General features: G+C 37.1%; 5 protein-coding genes across 7 annotated transcripts; 3 read left to right on the top strand and 2 right to left on the bottom strand.

Moving 5' to 3' along the window:
- Nucleotides 1–200: 200 nt before the first annotated feature.
- On the bottom strand, nt 201–7,849 carry LOC135162306 (actin-histidine N-methyltransferase). The gene is made up of 7 exons (XM_064120621.1): nt 7,729–7,849; nt 7,085–7,544; nt 6,357–6,851; nt 5,999–6,128; nt 1,215–1,329; nt 654–1,133; nt 201–503 (listed from the first exon to the last, which is right to left on the bottom strand). Exons 2-7 carry the CDS (start codon nt 7,194–7,196, stop codon nt 378–380), a joined length of 1,458 nt encoding a protein of 485 aa, XP_063976691.1. The 5' UTR covers nt 7,197–7,544; nt 7,729–7,849; the 3' UTR covers nt 201–377.
- On the top strand, nt 2,362–5,955 carry LOC135162296 (MATH and LRR domain-containing protein PFE0570w-like). Its single transcript, XM_064120589.1, has 2 exons — nt 2,362–2,845; nt 3,146–5,955. The coding sequence occupies exons 1-2, from the start codon at nt 2,705–2,707 to the stop codon at nt 5,279–5,281; spliced, it is 2,277 nt and encodes a 758-aa protein (XP_063976659.1). The 5' UTR covers nt 2,362–2,704; the 3' UTR covers nt 5,282–5,955.
- Nucleotides 7,850–7,856: 7 nt separating the features above from the next.
- Nucleotides 7,857–9,158, top strand: LOC135162330 (small ribosomal subunit protein eS19). Its single transcript, XM_064120678.1, has 3 exons — nt 7,857–7,991; nt 8,248–8,318; nt 8,729–9,158. The coding sequence occupies exons 2-3, from the start codon at nt 8,248–8,250 to the stop codon at nt 9,120–9,122; spliced, it is 465 nt and encodes a 154-aa protein (XP_063976748.1). The 5' UTR covers nt 7,857–7,991; the 3' UTR covers nt 9,123–9,158.
- Nucleotides 9,159–9,814: 656 nt separating this feature from the next.
- On the top strand, nt 9,815–18,223 carry LOC135162294 (polycomb protein suz12-B). The gene is made up of 8 exons (XM_064120582.1): nt 9,815–10,062; nt 12,146–12,192; nt 12,575–12,758; nt 12,895–13,182; nt 13,371–13,736; nt 13,990–14,273; nt 14,408–14,661; nt 15,307–18,223. Exons 1-8 carry the CDS (start codon nt 9,963–9,965, stop codon nt 16,268–16,270), a joined length of 2,487 nt encoding a protein of 828 aa, XP_063976652.1. The 5' UTR covers nt 9,815–9,962; the 3' UTR covers nt 16,271–18,223.
- On the bottom strand, nt 17,868–21,207 carry LOC135162322 (methyltransferase-like protein 22). 3 transcript variants are annotated; one of them, XM_064120655.1, is made up of 5 exons: nt 20,941–21,207; nt 19,533–20,059; nt 18,898–19,200; nt 18,657–18,824; nt 17,868–18,531 (listed from the first exon to the last, which is right to left on the bottom strand). In XM_064120655.1, exons 2-5 carry the CDS (start codon nt 19,603–19,605, stop codon nt 18,251–18,253), a joined length of 825 nt encoding a protein of 274 aa, XP_063976725.1. In that variant the 5' UTR covers nt 19,606–20,059; nt 20,941–21,207; the 3' UTR covers nt 17,868–18,250. The 3 variants fall into 3 exon arrangements, with proteins under 3 accessions (XP_063976725.1, XP_063976728.1, XP_063976726.1); XM_064120658.1 differs by having other exon boundaries at nt 18,898–19,108; XM_064120656.1 differs by lacking the exon at nt 20,941–21,207 and having other exon boundaries at nt 18,898–19,150; nt 19,533–19,568.
- Between the last annotated feature and the right edge of the window lie 83 nt (nt 21,208–21,290).

The following is a 21,290-nucleotide window of genomic DNA, read 5'->3' as shown; positions in this document are numbered from 1 at the left end:
AAGATCGAAAAGATTAATTATCTGCATTTTTAAAAATCTCTTGCAAATTGGTGAGATTTATTCTGGGAAATAATGTATCCGTTTTTTGGAAACTCTTCGGCTCGGAATGAGGATTTCTTCTGTGAAGACGAAGCATTTCGCGGAAGTCACTTTCAAATTGGCAGATGAAAGTTGAGGGGAAATGATTTTAAGATTCTGAGGACATTTTATCTTCTGATTTATTATCATCTGATTTAATTTACAAGGATCTACCGAATATTTGTAAAAATAAAATTCATTCTCCACAATATAATCTTGATCTTACAGCCATCCTAAAATCCCATAATGAATCACTTTCCGGTCTAGGATCAATCAGAACATATAACTGTTGACGTTTCTTACGCCTTCATCCACTGCTCCACGTACTCGATCGCTTGAATTAAAATTTTTTTTTCTGAGAGACGCAGCTCCACTGCCATTTTTCTCATTGGTGACATTGTTGTGCTGATGATCTTCAAGTCCTCCTATTAACGAACAAAATAAATGAGCCCTTACATCAATTGTTTTAAAAATAAAAAATAGCCTTCCAATTATTGACGTCATTTTTCCCTTTTTGTACCAACAAATAAAGTTCAATTGGAGCTCTTGACGTCAATACAATTACTAGAAATTACCTCTACAGTAGTCGGATAATTAGCCATAAGTAATTTAAGCCGTGTCAGGAGAAATTTCCGGACATTGGTCTCAACAACAGTATCAAGTGCGCAATCTCGATGCTTCAGATCGAGAACCTTAGGAGAGTCTAACCAATGCTCCAGTTCAAATTTCCTCATACTGAAGACCCTTAAGAATGCCAGTAATTCATCCGAAACTGGCTCACCGCTGTTACTCAGGATAAACGATATATTTGTAGTTGAAAACTCCAACTTTTTCAATAGTTTCATCCTGTCGTCAAATAATGGATCAGATTTGCTGATACCCAGTCGTAATTTGAATCCATCGTTTGTGTTATTTGGGTATACGAATCCAGAGTGGACAAAAAAATCCGAATTCGTGCGAGGTCCGTAATTTATGAATATCTGCTCTCCATGCTTGAATTCCCGTTTCACATAGCACTCACACATATCCGAGTTGATATTGAAATCCGTCGTGATCTAAATATAAATGTACTTGTGGAATTAATGGTCCGTCCTAATTTATTCTATTTTATTAATTGAAATTGAAACAGTAATTACCACTCCTGCTTCATGATTACACATGTCCCACATAGGAATAAGCGCATGGATCATTTCTCCACTGTTTCTACTGGGAATGATATTTTGACGTGTCATGACCGTAGAAACTGCCCAGCTGTAATGATGACAATAGATGGATCAATTGACAATTTATCAAAGAGATAGTGGTTGTTCTAGTGAAAAGGTTTAACACGAGTCAAATAGCTCGTCGTCAATCAATTTTCCATTCATTCTTCTAATCGCTAATTGACGTTAAAACGCCAGAGACTTATTTTCCTAGAACGGAACTGCTCAGCGCAGAAAAAAAAATCCTGTAAAACGATTATTAATGATTACTATTCTTAATTACCGATCATTACTAATTGGAGAGTGCAGAGCAGGAACATGTTGATTAGGTTTACATTGGATTAGCCGCAGGGATCCATAATTAAATGCTTCACGCTTAAAGGCCAAGGTGAAAGTCGAACTCACTCTATTCAACCGTAGTAGGATAAACCAATCACACTTGATTACTCTTCTCACTGCCTAGTAGGCTCTTGGCTCTCGCACAATAACATAAAGATGCCGGTATCCGTTACCGATTTCTATACTAAAACTAGATGGACTATCTTTATTGGCTGGGTGCGTTGGAGATGGAAGGATACGAATGACGGATGCAAACACTGGAAATTTCCGGGTTTACAAACGATTGGAAATGAAAATTAATCGATTGCCGGGCGAGATTGCCCTCACAACTCTTAAAATAATCAAAACCTTTCGTCACTCGATAAAAATTGTGGTGACAACACTAGAAATTGTTGCACCCAGAATAAAAACTCTATTTCACCTGATGATTTACATTTTGACGTAAATTCTGTGGATTTCCCTGCACTAATCCTTGAGCGGAGTTTCTGAAACTGTGAACGCTCCAGCTTGAACACTTCTTCGAGGATGCCAAATAATTCTAGGAGACGACTCGCAATATTTTTTCTAACTATCGAATAAGTTGGATCTTCTATTTTTATTATTTTTCCGTTGTTCTTCCTTGATAGAAACACATTCTATCATATAGATCATCATAATCTGGGGATTTCCAAAAATAATAAAAATCAGGTGGCATGACGACCGAAGAGGGGGCGGGGGGGAGAAAGGAGAGAGAAAGAGGAACAGAGAGAGAGAGAGTGTTACAACCTCTCTGAAAACCTCTAGAAAAATCTCTACAAGTTTCACCGACTTACTTACGACGCTGAGTGAAAGAAAATCGCATCAGTTAGTGAGAGGCACGCAGAACAAGTGGTTTCACATTTGCATCCGGCGGGAGAAGATAACGACGTCTTTTACAAATACCCAAACTTTGGAAGATTCATTTGAAAGGGTGAAAAAACTGTTCAAGTTTATTGTTCTCCTGTGCATCGAGCAGTCCAATATTATTATGGATGATTACTTTTGTGAGTGGTGGGGGAGGGGAAGGGTGGGATAAGTGAATGGTGTTTTTCAACGTCTAATAAACAATGGCTAAATGTCTCTGTTGTCAAAAATTTCCCATCATGAGGGTCTTGTTTTTGTGGTTTTTGATTGCATTCAGTTTCGATTGCGGATTAATGTCAGACGTTTCGGATGATCCGGGATACAGTAATGATGATGTTTTACGGGTATGTATATACATTATGATAATTATATTCGATCAAATTGGCGCAATTGAAATTCGTCTAGTTGAAAATTTCCTTCTTCTTGTACGAATAAATTTCTCCCAGGAAAACAAATGGCAGGAGTTACGTATACCCCGCGGAGTAATTTACGCATAATCTACGCATTTCATCTAAAATATGAATACAAAACCATCACGAGCCCTCACTATGATTAATTATCAATAGCTTCTCAGATTAATTATCTCTCTTTCTTCATTCGTTATTATTCTTCATCTGAATTTTGTACAATTAATTCCATTATAGGAAGAAGCCTTTGATGACAGGAAAAATCCCGCCACAGTTGAACTTTCCAATTGCGAATTGATGAGAGAATGTAACAACAATGGCAGCTCGCAACATTCCAAGTCACCGGGTGCGTTAGAATATCAGAGAAAATCGTTGAATCGCCCCACAGATAATTCCAATGATTTCATGTACATAAAGAAGATGAAAAATTCTCAACAGTTATCACAAAATATTGAGTATGACAGATCACGAAGTACATTGACCGATTACGATCTAAATGACGAGGATTACCAACTTCCTAGACCGAGAAAACGTCGCCCTCCGGAACAGTACGAATATCCTTTGGTTAGTTCTTCTCATCCGCCTCAACTCATTCCAAGAAAATTAAACTTAAAAAAAAATATTAATAAGAATAATGACGATGGAAATCCTCTCAGCGCAGCAAAGCAAATGTCAGAGAACTCTGAGCTAAAGTCATTACTCAAAATGCAGCAAATATCGGGATTTTCTCTCTCAGAAATTCTTCAGCAGAGAAACTTATCGTTAAGCGATCTCCTGAAAGGTAAAAAAGAAGTTATCAGTGCATTACGAGCTTCAAATAGTGAAGAAGGAGAAAAAAATGTGGTAAGTGATAACAGAATTTTAATTACTCTGACACCTCCAAGAATATTCTATCGATCCCCCGAGAACGATAAGAATAAATCCCAGCGTAATGAATCTGAAAATTCAGAAGTAAAAATAATGAACATGAGTACAGAGCTTCCAGTGTCAAGGACAACGATAAACAAATCAGGTGACGATGGAGAAATTATGGAATTTTCAGATTTTCAAAAACAAAGCGAAACGTCAGAAAGGATTTTCGACGATGTTAAAAAGATCCAGAAGGAAGATGATTCCGTTTTAAATATTCATGATATGTTGACATCTACCGAGTTCACTCCTATAATTTCATCAAGGAATGAAACAGAAAATATGAATGCCGTGATGAGAAATGAGGATCTGAGGCTCCCTCCCGTTGACGTTGAGTATCAAAACGAAGAGCCGATGAATAATAATGATTTTATTGACAACTCGAATGATAAAAAAATTTCAAATGAATTATTGGCAGTAAATCACAGAGTTTTAAAACCTAGAAACCGAATTTACGAAGAAATTTTGACGGGGATTGAACCCGACGCCCGCGCTGAAATTTTCGATTTACTGAGCTCGTCGGTAACAGCTGATAAGATAGAGGAGCTGCTGAAATCGAGAAATATGAGTTTAGAGGAACTCATAGCGTTAAGGCAGAGAGGTTCGAGTCGACTGCATTTAACACAAGTTGAAAATATGAAACTAGAGTTATTAGGGAGTAAATTACCGAAGGATGTTTCCCCAGACCAAGTGACAAATAACCAAAATGTCACTAATAATCGGGAAGAATATGGAGAAAATGAATCAACCATAATAAATTCCGATGAATTCGTGGAAAATGACGAGAAGAGTGATAAAAAATCCGTTAATTTAGTAGATTTATTGAGTGCTTTTGAGTCGCTTCCTTTCACCGTTCGAACGAGGCCAGAAACTTCTGCTGAGAATAATAATAATGACAATCAAAACCTGGATAATTCAGTGGAAACAGTTAGAGAAATTAAAGAAAGTGAAGTAAAGTGTTCCCCAGCTCCAGATTATGCCTTCAAAATTCTTGAGGACATTAATAAAAATGTAGACATTACGGGCGAACAAAACGTAAAAAATATTCGTGATAAAGTAAACGGAAATTCCGTCGACATTGCAAATGACGATAATGGGAAAATGGTGTCTAGAATTAAATCGAACATGACTGCGAGTGGCATAATCCTTGGAATGATTTTCTTAAGCTTTTTGCTCATATTTGTGGGGTTGAAAGTGCGACAGAAGCAGAACTTTACGTACGAAAATACATTCTCAAGAACTGCATTTCAGGTTCCAGTAGTGAACTCAAGAAAATTGTCTAATTCTAGCTCGAATGCGGTCATGATCAATGTCATGGCAACTTCAACGACAAAAACGGAGGAGGAGGACGCCGAAGACGTTAATAATGGTATGTATGATGATAGGAGTGATATTGAAAATGACTCCTTAGATGCTGATGATAGGTGGGATACTATCCCCAAATGTATGAAATCGAGAAATTAAAGAGAGGGTCAGGAATGATTGAACTTGTAGTTAGCTAATGCAGGAGAATATTGACATTTTGACGTCACTCCGTGCAGTCAACGACAATTATGCATGTCTTTGGCACCCGAGATAATGCAAAATGTTGATACGAAACATGTGCAGTATAGATTTTCTAACTCGTGCGATTGGGAAATGAGCCGAATGAACGGTCAGTGGATGTAAACTATGTATGGAATATGTAAAAAATAGTTTTTTGGAAAAAGCCTGTTCTTGCAACAAAATGTTCCATTTCTTCAAATGACGAGTCTAATTTCTCTGCATTTGTTAATTGTTAAGTTGCCATTGTGGTGGTCGAAGCAAGACTTATAAAAAAATTCATGTAAAAATAAACAACAATCGATGACGATTGAATCGCATGCCAATAAATGAACGAATGATTTGAGAGCAACTTTTCTTCTCTTGGTATGGAAAATGTTGGAATATTCATAGCTACTGAGTTAAAAAATTATATTACTTACTGAGAGTGGTAGATATTAAGGCTAGTATGCGATGAAAAGCCCAAATATTGGATTCTAAGTGCAATAAAAAGCCCAAAAATTGGATTCTAAGTAATCGATTAAGCCGGAAGGCCTTACGAAAAAAATGTATTTACATGCTGTATAATAATAAAAATCGTGATACTGTAACCGAGACGATTTTTTAATTATTTCAAGATCGGAAGTACGTTGGACTTACCAATATTCTTCATAGGTGAATACGTCCTTCAATATTTGAGAGACCTCATTACTGTTACCGCTACTTTGGAACATTTGGTTGAAGTACGAATATTGACGAGCAATATTTCTACACTGTTTTAGAGCTGCTTCTACAATTAATAGAAATTATATAAATTATTCAATGAGATTGTGATTGCCAGGTTAAAAGATCTTCTCTAACTCTTGGAATCTCGATAAGTCGACTTGTTGACAACGTGAATTTTTGAAAAATATTGTTTAGACTAGGAAGTCGATCATGCCCCATTTCAAGGCCCGAAAGGCACCCTTCTGTAGTAAATGAATTTCCCTTATGTACAAAACACTGTGGAAGAAATTACCCAGTGTAGGACTTCCTTTCAGCTCAGCCATGTCGTTGGTACTCATATAAAGTACAGTACGATAACTTGTGGGTAGCATGTGCAAGTAAGGTTTCCACTTCGAACTATCCTTGTGCTTTTCTACCAGGAGAGCAATAGCCAGGGCTACTTGTGGCATGTTTTGAATTATTGGATCACTCATGATGGAAGATAGTTCTGGAGCAGCAGTCTCAACACTAAAAATGACTTCTCTGGGAATCTCCAATACCAGTTCATTCGCATGATAATCTTTGTCAGCTCTTATCCCAAGGTCGAAGCCTGCAAATTCAGTGATGCTGACACCTTCAATTTTCGCTCCATGACTTTGCAACCACTCGACAAACTGCTGTATCGCTGATGCACGTGGTGTTGTTGACGTTGTCTTCATCTCTTCGAGGCGCTTAATCTTCTCCAAAATCGAGAAAATCTCCAGATAACTTTCCCATAGTCTCGTGGTGTACGTAGGATCGCTGCATACTTGAAATTCAAGAAATGGTTAATGAGAATAGCAGTATAATGATCGTGGAGAGCATTGTCACAAGATCTTAGGGATGAGAAACTTTGCAAACAAATCTCAAAAATCAATAAACTCAAATTTTCTGAGAGACAAGTTTTCTCCATTGATTCATCTAAATGTCTTCGACCTCTCTCAACAATTGAACTATTAAAAATACTGATAGAGTACACAATTGGCACTTTAGAATACTCACATCTGAGTAACCTTTCACAATGCTGATTAACCTCCCTGCGATTAATTTGCTGAATTGTCTTTGCTGATGAAAGATTACTTCGAAGAGACCGATGGCATTTCTTTCTACCCATTTCAGATACAATGACGAATATTTATACAGTTCAGTATTCAGTAATATCCACAGTTCAATGATGTCAACAGTCTCAACGACATTGCGATATGAAGGTAAGCGATAAATTCTGAATAAAAATTATCAAGGAACACTCTTTGTAGCACTGTAATGTATTTCTACTTTTAATAACTGGTAGCTTCATCCCATCACTGCGGTAGGGACAAGTGCCAAGGCTAATATACTTTCCTGTTGTATAAATTTAGATCAGCGGAGGCATAACCGTAAAAGAATAGCTCGGTCGTCTTTACATGCAGGGTAGATGGATAGCTCGAAGGAGAGGATCAGATGCTTGGGGTAGGACCACCATCTGCAGATGAAAGATTAATTATTAATTTTAGTTGATGGAAATAGTTAAGGAATCGTTTGGGAATATGTAGAAGAGAAATTGTGTCATTTAGGAACAGGATTTTTTAATGATAATTAGGTAATTAATTGATAAATTAACAGGCAAATTATGGACGAGAATTAGAATCGCAAAATAATATATATACATTATCATCTGAGGAGGCTCGTCATTACTTTTATTCTATTTCAGAAATGTTAAACCAAAAACGTCGTATGTGTAACCCCCAAAAAATGGCAGTATCCAAAATACAGCCATTTGAACGAAATTTTGCAACTCAAAGAATTTCATATTTTGCGCTATGGAGTGATGATGTAGTTCTCAACGTCGCCATTTCCGATTCGGTGTCGCCGTTGACGAACCACCTCCGCCATCTTGAAAGTACTCTTTCCGGTCAACACCGTCACAGAGGTCTGTAGTATTGACATTCAATCTGTAGTTTAAACAAATTAAATCTGACAATTGAACATTATTAAATGCTAATCAACATTATTGGCCGTTGATTCATCCTTGCATGTAGTTTTTGTAAAAAATTGTTAACTTAGAACCCAGAATTTTTAATGGCAAAGTTGACTTAGTGGCACGGGCGCCCATGTGCTTCAGTTGACTCTTAAAACTCGCTCTATTCGACATTTATAATATAATTGTGAATTTTCAATTGTTCCAGATGCCGTCTGTAACGCTCAAGGACGTCGACCAACATCAATTCGTGAAGGCCTTCGCCGCCTTCTTGAAGAAGTGAGTAAACCCCTTTCGAATGCATTTCTAACCTTAAATGTCGGGTAATTAACGTGAATTCATGCTATTTTTTTTACTAAAATATATTAGAAATGTTAGAGACTATATTTTGTCTATTTGTATATTTTGTCAAAAAAATTTGTGGAAAATCCATTTAAAACGCGAGTTATTTATTGTGCAGAGAACCTTTGAAAGCAAGATAGCAGTTAATAATATTTTTTCCCAAATAGCACCCATTGCATTTTTTTTTTATCTTTGGAGTTGATTTTTATAATTATTTTGACATATTTTTGACATTTCAAGCAACGACCTTAGCCCCAACAACAATCCGGGATTCAGTCATTCTAACAATTTATTAATCACGAAGTTGGAAAGGTAATTAATTTGTCGAATTTCTACATTTATTTCAGGACAGGTAAAATGCGTGTCCCAGAATGGGTGGACATTGTCAAATCAGCCAGATTCAAGGAACTGGCCCCCTACGATCAAGACTGGTATTACATCCGTTGTGCTGCTCTTGTTCGTCACATTTACATTCGTAGCCCAATTGGTGTTGGTGCCGTTACAAAAATCTTTGGTGGCCGCAAACGCAACGGAACTCATCCAAGCCATTTCTGCAGATCAGCTGGTGGAGTTGCAAGGAAGGCTCTTCAGAGTCTCGAGCAACTGAAGCTCATCGAGAAGGCACCCCTTGGTGGCAGAAAACTCACCAGCCAGGGACGAAGGGACTTGGACCGGATTGCAGCACAGGTCAAGGCCAAGAGCAAGAAGCAAATGAAGCTGCAAGAGACTCTTGTTCTTTAAGGAATTTTTGGATAATAAAAACATCATTTAAATGTACTCAAGTGTTTTTTACTTGCTGAGCCATTTCAATAGTACCTTCCAAGGGTTGTTAACGACTCAAAAACCAATCGTATTGTTTATTTATTTGGATTATTTACTCACAGTTCGATCTTGGCCGTCCAATGGGTTTTTTCCACTAAAATTCTGTTTCGAGGTTCCTCGTCGAATATCTGAGTTTTCAGTTGGGCTTCCTTTGACCCTAAGTGTCTATCCCTTAAGCATAGACCTTACTAGGGCCATGAGGGTGGTAAAATCCACCCGGAAAGGAAAAAACTCCAGTAATTTTTGTATTCTGTGAAAGGGTGTAATTGTTCTCAGAAACAATCATCTAAATCTTAAGCGCAATAGAAGTATAATGCATTCTAGGAATGACTTGATCGAAAAAATAAATTTTTGAAAAGATAAATACTGCTCTGAAGTGAACGAATATTTTGCAAAATTATTTTTTTCCCAAATAAAACGTCTTATTAATTTCTATTCCTGCGATTTCATTTCAACCAAATTACAAAATCGCGAACGACATTCTTCAATAAAAAAAATGATAATATTGCTGGCAAATTTTTTCATATTCTGTTCCTACAAGTTGAATCCCTGAAGGGCGGCGTTTCCATCGCAATTAGTCCACTAGCACTCACCGCAGCGCTAGCAGTCTCTCCCTCCGACAGTGTACTCGCTTTTTTGCGCGGAGTGGGTGTAATCGGGATTTGTTTCCTAACGTCTTTGCTAAATGAAATATTTATTTTTCTATGAGCGATTGAGTAAATTGGTGGTGATAACAAGAGACTGGTGAATAATATTAAAATGCCGCCGAAGAAGCGGGAGAAGGAATTGGAGAGTCAAAAACCACCGAGAATGGATCAAATTCAGGCAGACCATGAGCTCTTCCTTCAAGCCTTTGAAAGTGAGTACTGCAAAATTCATTTTGATCATCAATGCACGTCTCCAGCTCCAAATTGTTTATTTAGTATCAGAGAGTAGTTATTCTGACGGATTGCAAGGGCTCGGAGAAATGCTCCAATATAATTCTCAGTTGTCAATGATAGTGAACATAACCCCAATGTATGTGGAGTAACTTTCAAGCGCTGTCGCGCGCGTCGGGTCACGTACCTCCCACCTCTTTTTTCGCCACTCAATGTGATCGGACACCTGTCATTAAATTTCCAATTAATTTTTTTATTCTGCTGGATAAAAAATAAATGATTTTTGGAACGAATTTGACCGTTTTTGGCCGGTATTTTCGCTGTTTTTTATTCGCGCCAAAATTGATGGGTTCTGTTGGCGAATGAACGGAGGACACTTTATGCCGTGATATTTGATTCCTCTACCCTCGATGGGTACATTACAACAAAGGAAATGTTGAATTTTATTCCATTACATGCAAAATATTTTTTTTTCGAATCAGCCAAAAGAAAAAATAATTACTAAACAGATCCGAGACCAAAGATCAATTCTGTGGCGGTACATAGTACTTGTTTTGATGACTAGAGTCATGGAAATAAATTTGAGAAGAGTATGGGGAGCCCCAATCTTTTAAAACCTGAGTTGTCAATTTTTTAAAAATTAGTTTCAGGAGTATATAGATGTTGTAAAGAGAAAATGCTAAAAATCTACTCTCAGACGATAGAAAATTCCATGTTTTGCCGCAACGTAAATTAATATCAGCTGAATAAAATCCCGGTTGTCGGGGAAGAAGGAAAAATAAGGAAAAATTATCTCGGAGAGTCGCTGTCACAAAAAATTAGACTGAGATGAAGTTCTGAGCTGGAATCGAATAAAAAATCGAGATAAACTTGCAGGCGAGCGAGGGTCAGCCGTTGATTCATTTGATGTGCCTCATATACATTGTTTTACGTTTTTAATTACCAAATTTATGGAATTTTCGGAAATACCGAGGATATAATTGATCGCTGAATTGCTCTTTAAATTATTACAGATACAATTTCTTTGATCTTGTATAAGAAATCGGGCTTGATAGGGAATTAATGAAATCGTGAGAATTTTCTTCGATTCGCGCTCAAATCGAGGAATCTTTGATGACAATTGATATTGAAAATTGGATAATTTGATTAATGAAACTACAAAAAATTATCTTGAAAATACTTTATTCTTTACTCGCTTGGAAAACATGGAAAAATGACAAAATGTTCCTCATTATTTACTATAAACAGTGAAAAATAGAAAATTCAAATTTGACTTCGTATTATTTCATTCAGGAATTCAATACTGAAGCTGTCTTGTTCTCCAGTAGTAGATCATGATGAATATGCGGGCAGGACGAAGGTGTGATATGTCATATTTCTTTGATGGAGCCAAGTTAGCTTCTGAATAATATCTTTTTTATCTCATGTCTCTTAATAATTTCTTGAATTAAATTTGATCCTTAAGTGGTTGTATTCGGAGAACGGAATCAGAGAGGTTTCGCCTGCTTGATCGTAACAAGGGTTGCCGTTGCAGGCATCTCGCAAACGCGAGCCAAAACAAGTCATCATCTCCCGTTCTGAATCACAGAAGGATCAACGAGTAAAGATCCATCGGGTCTTTTAAAACCTCGCGTTATTCTTATACTTGTGGAAGAGAACCAGAAATATTGCCATCTACCGGTTGACTCCATAATCCATCGAGTTCAAAATATCCGGACTTGTGTTATCAAAGACGGTAGTGAGATTGTAAAATAGTTAAAATACGAGAGGTGGCAAATGGGTCACGGTGCAATCACCGCGATTATCGATAATGTGAAATATAGGGAATATTGGAAACATTTTATTAACCCAGACATTCTATAAATTTAGACCGTAAAAAAATTGACTACGAAATTTTTGGTGGTCACTTTAAAAAATTCTGGTTCTATAAAAACTCGGGAAATATGAGAACAATAATGAAGATAAAAGAAATTATTTAATTGAATCATTTAAAGTTATTCACAATAATGTATCTGGATAGTAACTCATCGAACGATTCTTTCATTTTGTTTAATTTCATTACAGAACCGACACAGATCTACCGCTTCTTGCGAACACGAAATCAAATTTCGGTAAGTCACCCTAATCATTCGTTTTATTGTCTGTACGCATGATAAGAAATAAAGACTAGTGCAGATTTTTTTTATTGAAAACGTTGACCGAAATAATGGAAAAATTGTTGAAATATTTCGACTTCTTGCGAGGAATTTATTTATTTTGCTAAATTCGATTTTGTTGCGTGTCTGCGTGAGAGTGTGGTAAAATTGCATTTGATATTTTGCAAGGTATGTATTATGTTTTATTATAATTTAGTTGAAAAGTGATATAGACTCGATATATTCGGTCTCCTGTTTAATATTCTGAGTGAATTTGATGGTAATCTACGTGAGAAGTAGTAAAGTAGCATAAATGAATGTAGACAAATAATTATCGAATATATTCTTAAATTTTCAGCCAATATTTCTGTACCGAAATTTATCCTACATGAAGCAACGCATGTCACGGAGCCACAAATCTCGTCGTGGCTTCAGGATCGATTCAATATTACAGAGGCTTGTGGAGAAAACCAGCCTCAGCCAGAATCCTGGCATTCGGGGCTTCATGACTCTCACTTTTCTAGGTTTTTACGATAGGAAAAGTGAGTTCATTATTATTAGCCAAACCTAAACTTCACAATGAACTCCAAACATTGCTCCACTCATTCATCCATTACGTCTACCCCATTTCATTTCCCTTGATTTTTTTAATGAGTAAAAAAACAATGTTTCGTGCAGTGGAGGCACCACAGGATCCCGTCAAAGTGGAGACACTTTTGTTAAAAATTTGCCACAAAAAACGGAAGGACGTGAGTTCTCCAATAATGCAAGTGTCAGTTGGTACTAGTGAGGTGCCAATAAATCCATCTGAAAATCAACCACCACCAAAAGCACCAACGATCTCCATTCCCAATGAGTCTTTCACTTTGAGCAATGGACACGTTGCTAAAACGTACATGCTACTTCTCAGAGTTTACTGCATGTCGAACAATGGCTGCCTTATGAATAACTGTGATTTGGATTCAGGTAAACAAGCAATTAATGCATTTATTATTTTTTATCAATTATCTTAGACGGGAACAATCCTATTACACTCAAGCCACGCGATATACTTTCACTTATTTAATTGAATCATAGTAGTACTTATTGACAATGACATTAATCTCCCTGGCTGGCATAATGACATCGTTTTAATAATGAGAATATAATTACAGAGCCTGCACAAAAGAGACGAAAATCTTCACCAGGAACGATAAAAAATGGTGGAGAAGAGGTCAAACTTTACGGCTCAGAGCTGATCGTCTACGATAAACACAATCGCTGTCTCTTAACAGACGGTGATTACGAATTAGGTCTGCAGGAAGTGCAAACCAACGTTAGATCAAGTCCGAAGAAGCACAGCTCCTGGGAAACAATAAGTGATATCAAAGAGTGTGGCCCATTTGAGGTATTCAGTCGAGGGCCGACTCTGAAATTTCGACTTAGCTGGACAACTGAACCCAGCAATGGCCTTGTTGACAGGCCATCCCTTATTCACCCACTGCCTAATGGAGATAATAAGGAGAATCGACCCGGAAATAGTAAGAATTTATTCCGATAAATTTTTATATTTTAGCAACGGCTATAGGGCCTTCATTTGGCTCCAATATCTCCTTAATTTTTGACTAGCAAAATAAAAAAGCATTCGACTGTAAACACAAGCCACCTCAATTGAATAATTGTCCTCAATTGTTCAATTGGAGGATTGACAGCTGTTGAATTTATTCTTCAGTTTATATTGAACCGCAATATATATTTAAATATTCCGATATAAATACCAAATGTTGTTTTCAGCTGATTTAGATCGTTGCTCCGCTAATCTTAATAATAATAATGGATCACTGCCAAACTCAACTCCCCTAACTCCCTCGAAAATGGCGGGGACGATGGAAAAAATGGATACGTCCAGTGGAACCCAACAAATTGTTTACCAATTTCTATACAATAATAATAGTCGACAACAAACAGAGGCCTGCGAGGATCTTCACTGTCCCTGGTGCTCTCTCGATTGCGGTAGGCTTTACTCTCTGTTGAAGCACTTGAAGCTGTGTCATTCACGTTTCACCTTCACCTATGTAGTGAGTATCTCATTATGATTGCATTTTTGGACTGAATAGGGAATTTAGGCAGGGACTGAACAGCAAATGTTTCAGTAATTAGTTATTTAGGAGAGTGATCGAGCTAGGACTAATTCGAGACCCTTTTGTTACAGCCAATATCACAGGGAGCTCGAATAGACGTGGCAATCAATGACTGTTACGACGGTTCATACGCCGGAAGCCCACACGAGCTCATCTCTCAACCCTCAGGGATTACCTTTTCTCGTACAGGGCCCACCAGGCGTACCAGTGTCACCAACATCCTAGTCTGCCGGCCCAAGCGAACCAAACCTAGTCTCTCTGAGTTTCTTGAGCTCGATGAGAACGACTATGAGAGCCAACGCCCCTATATTACCGGCCACAACAGGTGAATTGAACTTTAAATAACATGATCTTGATAGAAATGGACCGGTATCATTAACCCTTCATTCATTAGTCACTTGGAAAACATTGTTTGAATTATTTTTTTAGTAGTTCATCGATCAGTATTGAGCTAACTTGCGGACATCATATATTACAGAAGTCACTTGTTCTGTGATATCTTTCAATTTGATTCAATAATAGCCCCGAAAATTTCTTACAATGCCCCTTTGAACCGGAGGTATGGTTCGAAGTTCAAAAAAGATAATGATATCTGTCTTGATTTGATTTATATATTAGCTTTTGGCATTTTTTTAACTCTCGGGCACCATGTTTCAAAAGTTTTCTTGTTACCATATGGTATTTGAGCCTTGAAAATTAAATCAACATGTAATTTCTTGAGCATCATATTTATAGACATGTCAATTTAGAGTTAGGAATGCGAATGGCAGGAAATTCTAATTACATAGTTTCCACTTGTAAATTAAAGGTCTAATTGAAAAATCTATTCATGCCTTCGTCAAGCTATCAATTCGGTATCTGAGAAGACATTAATTAATTCTCAATCAAATTCATAATCGCCTTTCAGTGTATTACGTAAATCCTTCCTAATCACTAATTACTCTATATCTCTATCTCTTTCTCTCTATAGGCTTTATCACCACACAGTCACCTGCCTTCCAATCTATCCAAAAGAAATGGACGCCGATTCCGAAGGAGAGAATGACCCAAAGTGGCTGCAAACCAAAACCATGATGATGATAGATGATTTCACAGACGTGAACGAAGGAGAGAAAGAATTAATGAAGATGTGGAATTTACACGTGATGAAGCACGGCTACGTAGGGGATTGCCAGATTCCCCTGGCATGCCAAATGTTTCTGGAGAAAAAAGGTAAAGAGCTGTTGATGAAGAATCTCTACAGGAACTTCGTTCTGCATATGTCCAGCCTCTTCGATTTTGGATTAATTAGTCCAGTGGTTCTTTATCAAATGATCCAAAAGCTACAGGAGATAATGAAGGAGGATGGTGAGAACGGGGCTGTAAGGAGGGTCCTTCAAAAGTCCCACGAGACCCAAGTAGAACATTGGGTGACCACTGGTGTTCATGCAGAGCCCACTAAAGCCAGTGGAATTGCCAAAACTAACTTTAATAATGAGATTTCCAATTCCAATGCTCGACGAAAGACAACCATACCTCTAGGTTCCCCACCTCCCACATCTGGGCTTAAATCCGTTCATAATAATGTCAGTAAGCATGCAACCATGATTGGAGGAGTTCCAAAATTAACGACGAATGGGAGTAAAAATTCCAGTAATTCGTTCGCTGTTAGTAAGACTAATGGAGTGAGCAATGGGAAAGGAGAAGTTAATGGGGTTGGTGAGAGGTCAGAGAACCCTCAGACTGATGGAACTGGTGGAAGAGGGGGTAGTGAACTTCCACCGAGACGAAAGAGTACAAATTCAATTGTTCAGGAGAATCCATTGCCCATCAGGCGAAAATCAATGGCGAGCGAAAATGGGGGAAATGAGTATCATAGAAGGAAACTCGTGCTCGATACTATAACTGCGGGGGGAAGTGTCAATCAAAAAACATCTCAAAATGATAATTATTAAGAAATTGGGGGTGATAATACCGAGTGGCGGAGGTCCAAGTTGTGTTGGTGAATTTATGGGGTTGAAAATGACAGCGAGTGAGGGCCGGAGTGGCAAGGGCTGTTAGATATGATTGGAACGGTCATTGTGAAGTCGAAACGTTTTTTTTCGGAAATTTTTATTCAATAATATCCATTGCACAAAATTTTTCTTGGATCTCCTTGAATAAACAACGGAAAAAGATGAAAATGGTGAGAGATTGGTGGAAATAATCGGTTCATTACGCAGCATTCATTGTGCGTATTTATTACTCTTAATTTTTCCACTTTATTCGCATACATTTTGTACAGTATTTTGATGCGATTGATCGAGAATAAACTGTGTGATCGATCATTAATTGATTCATTATCTGATTAAGTTAGTTTCACTTCTGTCACTTTCATTTCTTTTATTGAACTGCTGAAATAATCATATTTGCGAGTGGGGGAAAGGAGGATAGTGAGGGATGTTTACCTGTTAGATCAATTTCTATAGTAAAAGTAGTTTTTTTTTATTTTAACAAAAATAATTCAATGATATAGTTTTTATTATAATTAATTGATTCCGATGTCATTGCTGACCAAATGTCAGTTTTATGCTTTCATACACAGTACATTTTTCAGATTTTCCCCCGCATTTTTTATTAACCAATTTTAGTGAAGATTTTTTTCCCCTTTTTTCCACTTTTGGCTCTTCTTTTCCACTTTTTTTTTTACTCTAGTCAGATTACACTTTCATTTCTTTCTGAGGTTTCTGAAAATTGTAGACAATTGAGAAACGTGCATGATTCTGTTGAACAATATCGTTGTTCCAATCACAAAGCTTTAAACTGTTGGAAAAGGTTATTCAATTCGATTACGTTTTTTTTCCTTTTTTCTTTAATGGTGAGTACTAGTACTAGGGGTTAGACAAAGGGGCATTGGTATCTTTGAGATGGATTTGTAGTTGAAATTTAAAGATGACAAAAGAAATGTTCAAAACAATTAATAATCAGTGGTAAAGCTTCAGAATGACTTAGTCGAATGAACTTGATTTTAGAATAGTCAAATTGATTCAGATCAGTTGAAGTAATTCAGAAATTTCGTTTTCCGATCTGCAACAATTACTCGCATTTTTAAACACATAATTTTTCGATAATGTTGCAATCTTAACACAAGTGAAGATGTTTTTAAATTACTTCTGTCATTTCATTGCGCTTAACAAACGTTAGATTTAATTTCAATAAAATGACTTTGCGAATTATGTACTTGCAACTCATGCTGAACTTTACTACTGAATGACGATTGGTAATAGACATTGAGCGATTATGCAAAAGTGCCTTCATTAAATCTGAGGCTTTTAAGAAAAAATTAGTTTTCCTCGAAATTTTGTATAGAAGTGATGTAGAATATTTTCAAATTCTTCGCCAATTGCCTGGTTCAAAGAAAGCCGTCGAATCTATTTTGTTTTCTCTAGAGCGCAAAGTCGAATAACAAACATCAGCAAAGGACTGTTGTCCTAAACCCGTTGTCTATTGGACTGTTGTCTCTGAACCCGGTTCGCTCGAGGATCTTCGCAAAATAATCGCTAGAAATGTTTAAACATACCTCCTTTCATCACTTCATTTATCGATTTCTGTGTGAAATTACCCCTGGACATGATAATTTATGATACTTACATCTCCCAGATTGTGCCCACGCTACCCATGAAATTATACAAAAGAGTAATGGTGTATTAATTATTTAATCGTCAAGGACATTGTACGATACACGAAAATACTAACTAAATTTACTGCCTGTACGGTCGTCATTCTTGTTCTATTCTATTTCATTTTATCAATGAATACTGTAGACGAAGACCTGACCGTTACACTTTAAATCTTACACTGTATATCGTAGATTGTAAATAGGTATATTGCAAAAAAAAATCAATAAATTCTGTGAAAAAAAAATTAAATTTGTGGTCTTTTTGTACAGTCCAGATTTATGTCTTATGAATTTTTATGAGGACTAATTCCTTGACTCGGTCGTACTTAAAATACTGAGGGAAGTTGAGGTTCACTTCTTCGAGGGTCCATTTTAGTCGTCTTCGGGCGATACAACGGCGGAATTCCTCGTAGGAGGGGGCCACTGAATCCAGGTGGGCAATAGTGAATACAAAACGCTTTTCCAGGGCTACATACACAGTGCGTTTGGTATCGTCGGAATGTAAAATTTTTTCGAGAGTGGAGACAAAATGGTCAGTGATGCTGTCATCATAAATAACTGAAAGAGGAGAAAACCCTTGATCTTTGGGAATTTGTGCAGAAGAATTGGTGACACTCTTTGAGAGGATGCAGATATCAAATCAATGAAGACTAATCAATCGTATTTTGTGAACTATTACTCACCATCCGCAGCAAGAATAATCCTGGATTCTGCCAATTTCCTTTTCAAACTTGTAGGCCAATCTGTATCTTTGAAATTCAAGGCCATCACATTGAACTTTCCACGAATGTATTTCGAATTCCGTTCAACATTCCGTTTAATGAGAGGTAGAATTTCTCCTAGATCAATATCTGTAGTGAAATCGTAATTAAATGTTTTTTCCATTTATTTATGTTGATCTTCCAGGTATCAGACAGCATTTACCTGTACATGTGACTTCTCTAGCTAACATTGCTGCTGCAATGCTCGTCAACCCCACTCCAGACCCTAACTCAACGACGTTCTGGTGCTCGAACTCTTGAGGATTAGCCATGATATAATCAGCTAATAGAAAAGCTCCTCTCCATAATTGTAAACCCACAAGCTCCAACTGCGTGCAGATACTGTGCTCGATCAGGAGTTTTCCCTCTTTTCTCTGAAGAACCAAATCTCCCTCGTGATCATATTTCACTGAGTTCTTTGGTTTCATGTGAGGAGGATATGCGAATGCAAATTGAGTTACTACATCTAAGAAAATAAAATTAGAGTATCAGCGATAAATGATCAAATGTCAGATTATGGAAGCCCAGTTCGCCTCTTTCGTAAAAGTAAAATCTTCCAAAAAATTGTCAATTTATCGCGCCTCTGACATAAAAAAAATTTTAAACATTTAATAACTTCTATGATGCTGATGAATTATTTATTTTCTCTGTTACTAAACAATTGCTATGCATCGCAAAAATCGGGACAGCACTGGGGTGATTGACCGTATTCCGACCAGAAACTCCTCAACGAAAATAATGTTGAATTGTCGGCCACCCAGGCCAAAACATAAACATTTCAGCTCATTATTTACTCACAATTTTGTCTCCAATTTTCATGACTCCGCGAACGTTCCGCGTGGACTTCCGAAGTGATCTTGAATGATGCCATTTCAAAGGATCATTGATCTCGCTGAATTCCACTATAAATTAAAAATCACCGGATCCTTAACAAAAATCCCAAGATCCCCAGTGGTTTTATTGATTCAACGATGACAATAAACACTGGAAACTTTCACTTTCTGAAATAAGTACTTTGACCTAAACAATCAGTGGCGGGAGTTGAAACACAATGTTCATCGAGTCACTAACTCTCGAACTGCTGTCCACAAAATAATGTACCATTTCTTGCATAACGGACGGTGATATATTGTCACACTTTGTTTCCGGGCGATGCCAAAAACTGGTCGAAGGGCAGACCACAAATATCGTCAAGGGGCACGACGTTGGGTGTCCCTGAATTTGAATTACTTCATTCTCTCCCGCTCGGATAGGCCTAAGTTTCCAAAGCGAATGAGAAACAAATTTTCACTCAAAATCCAATGATTTCCGAAAGGCAGTCACACCTGTAGAAAAGATGGTAAAAAATCCATAACTAGAATTATGAAGAGTCGAGAAGCAAAAAGAATGAGACCGATAGAAATTTATTGCTAATTTATTGACGTCAGTGTCAGGTTGTAATGCCTGCAACAATAATTACGCATGTGTGGTGTCATTCCTTCAAATTAATGTTTTTAAGTAGCTACCATTCATTATTACTTTGTAATTTATTAATTTATTATTCTCATAGTCCTGGCAGATCGTGACAAAAGAATTTCAGTTATTTACGCATTTAATCACTCATTAAAAAAAAAGAAAAGTAGATGGAGGTTCCATTTCCTAATTACCAAAATCATTTAGGGCTGATGTTAAAAGTTATCGGAGGATCTTGTTTAGAAATTTTTGGATATAATCAATTATTATTATTATGATTATTTTTTAGATAATTTTCTCATTAGAGATGATTTGAAGGCTTTCAACAAATCGTAGAAATCAGAAAGAGTATAAGACAGAAAGAAAATTTAATTTAATGACTCCTAGTAATATCGACCTTTAAGTCATTAAATAATAATCAAACACAAGAGCTTTGTATTTGTTCATGACAATCCCATCCTAAGTTTCCCCTAAAAATTAAAAAATAGTAATTTCAGTGTAAAGGGTCTAGAACATCCTTAAATTTTGTGCTAGACCTCACAATATAATCTTATATCACACATTAATATGTCCTGTTCACCACCATCCACAGGACTTTTTGCAAAAATATTGACCTTGAATAAGAAAAAATGATATCCACGAGTGATTGAGTGATTCTACTAATTAATAATTTCATTGATTTGAGTGTGATAACGATTTGTTTACAACAGCGAATGACATCACAGTGACGAATGTGAATGGCTCCTGGACATGCCTCAATTTTTCCATTCATGAGATATTTCATCGTGGTCAGCACATCGTCATTACATCATTAGGAAACAAAATCTGTCATTCATTTCCAAACGTCATGACCCATCCGCCGCCAATACACTCACACACACACACAGGGCCGTCAGTATTCACCAAAAATAAATCTTCGAGTCACTCAAAAATCCGTCGATAATGTCAAATTCCTCATTTATCTGACTGAGTAGTGGCTCTTCCTCGGCGTTTCCATTGGCGGAGAGTAGCTTCCCGGTGTATTCCCAACCAATCGTCGTGCACCACGATGAACGCCAAGTTTGCCACGCGTTACCACGATCAGCCGCTTGCGCCTGTTGTATA

The sequence above is a fragment of the Diachasmimorpha longicaudata genome, chromosome 5 (assembly GCF_034640455.1).
Source record: "Diachasmimorpha longicaudata isolate KC_UGA_2023 chromosome 5, iyDiaLong2, whole genome shotgun sequence".
In the NCBI taxonomy this organism is placed as follows: domain Eukaryota; kingdom Metazoa; phylum Arthropoda; class Insecta; order Hymenoptera; family Braconidae; genus Diachasmimorpha; species Diachasmimorpha longicaudata.
This window is presented reverse-complemented; position numbering and strand designations above follow the sequence as displayed.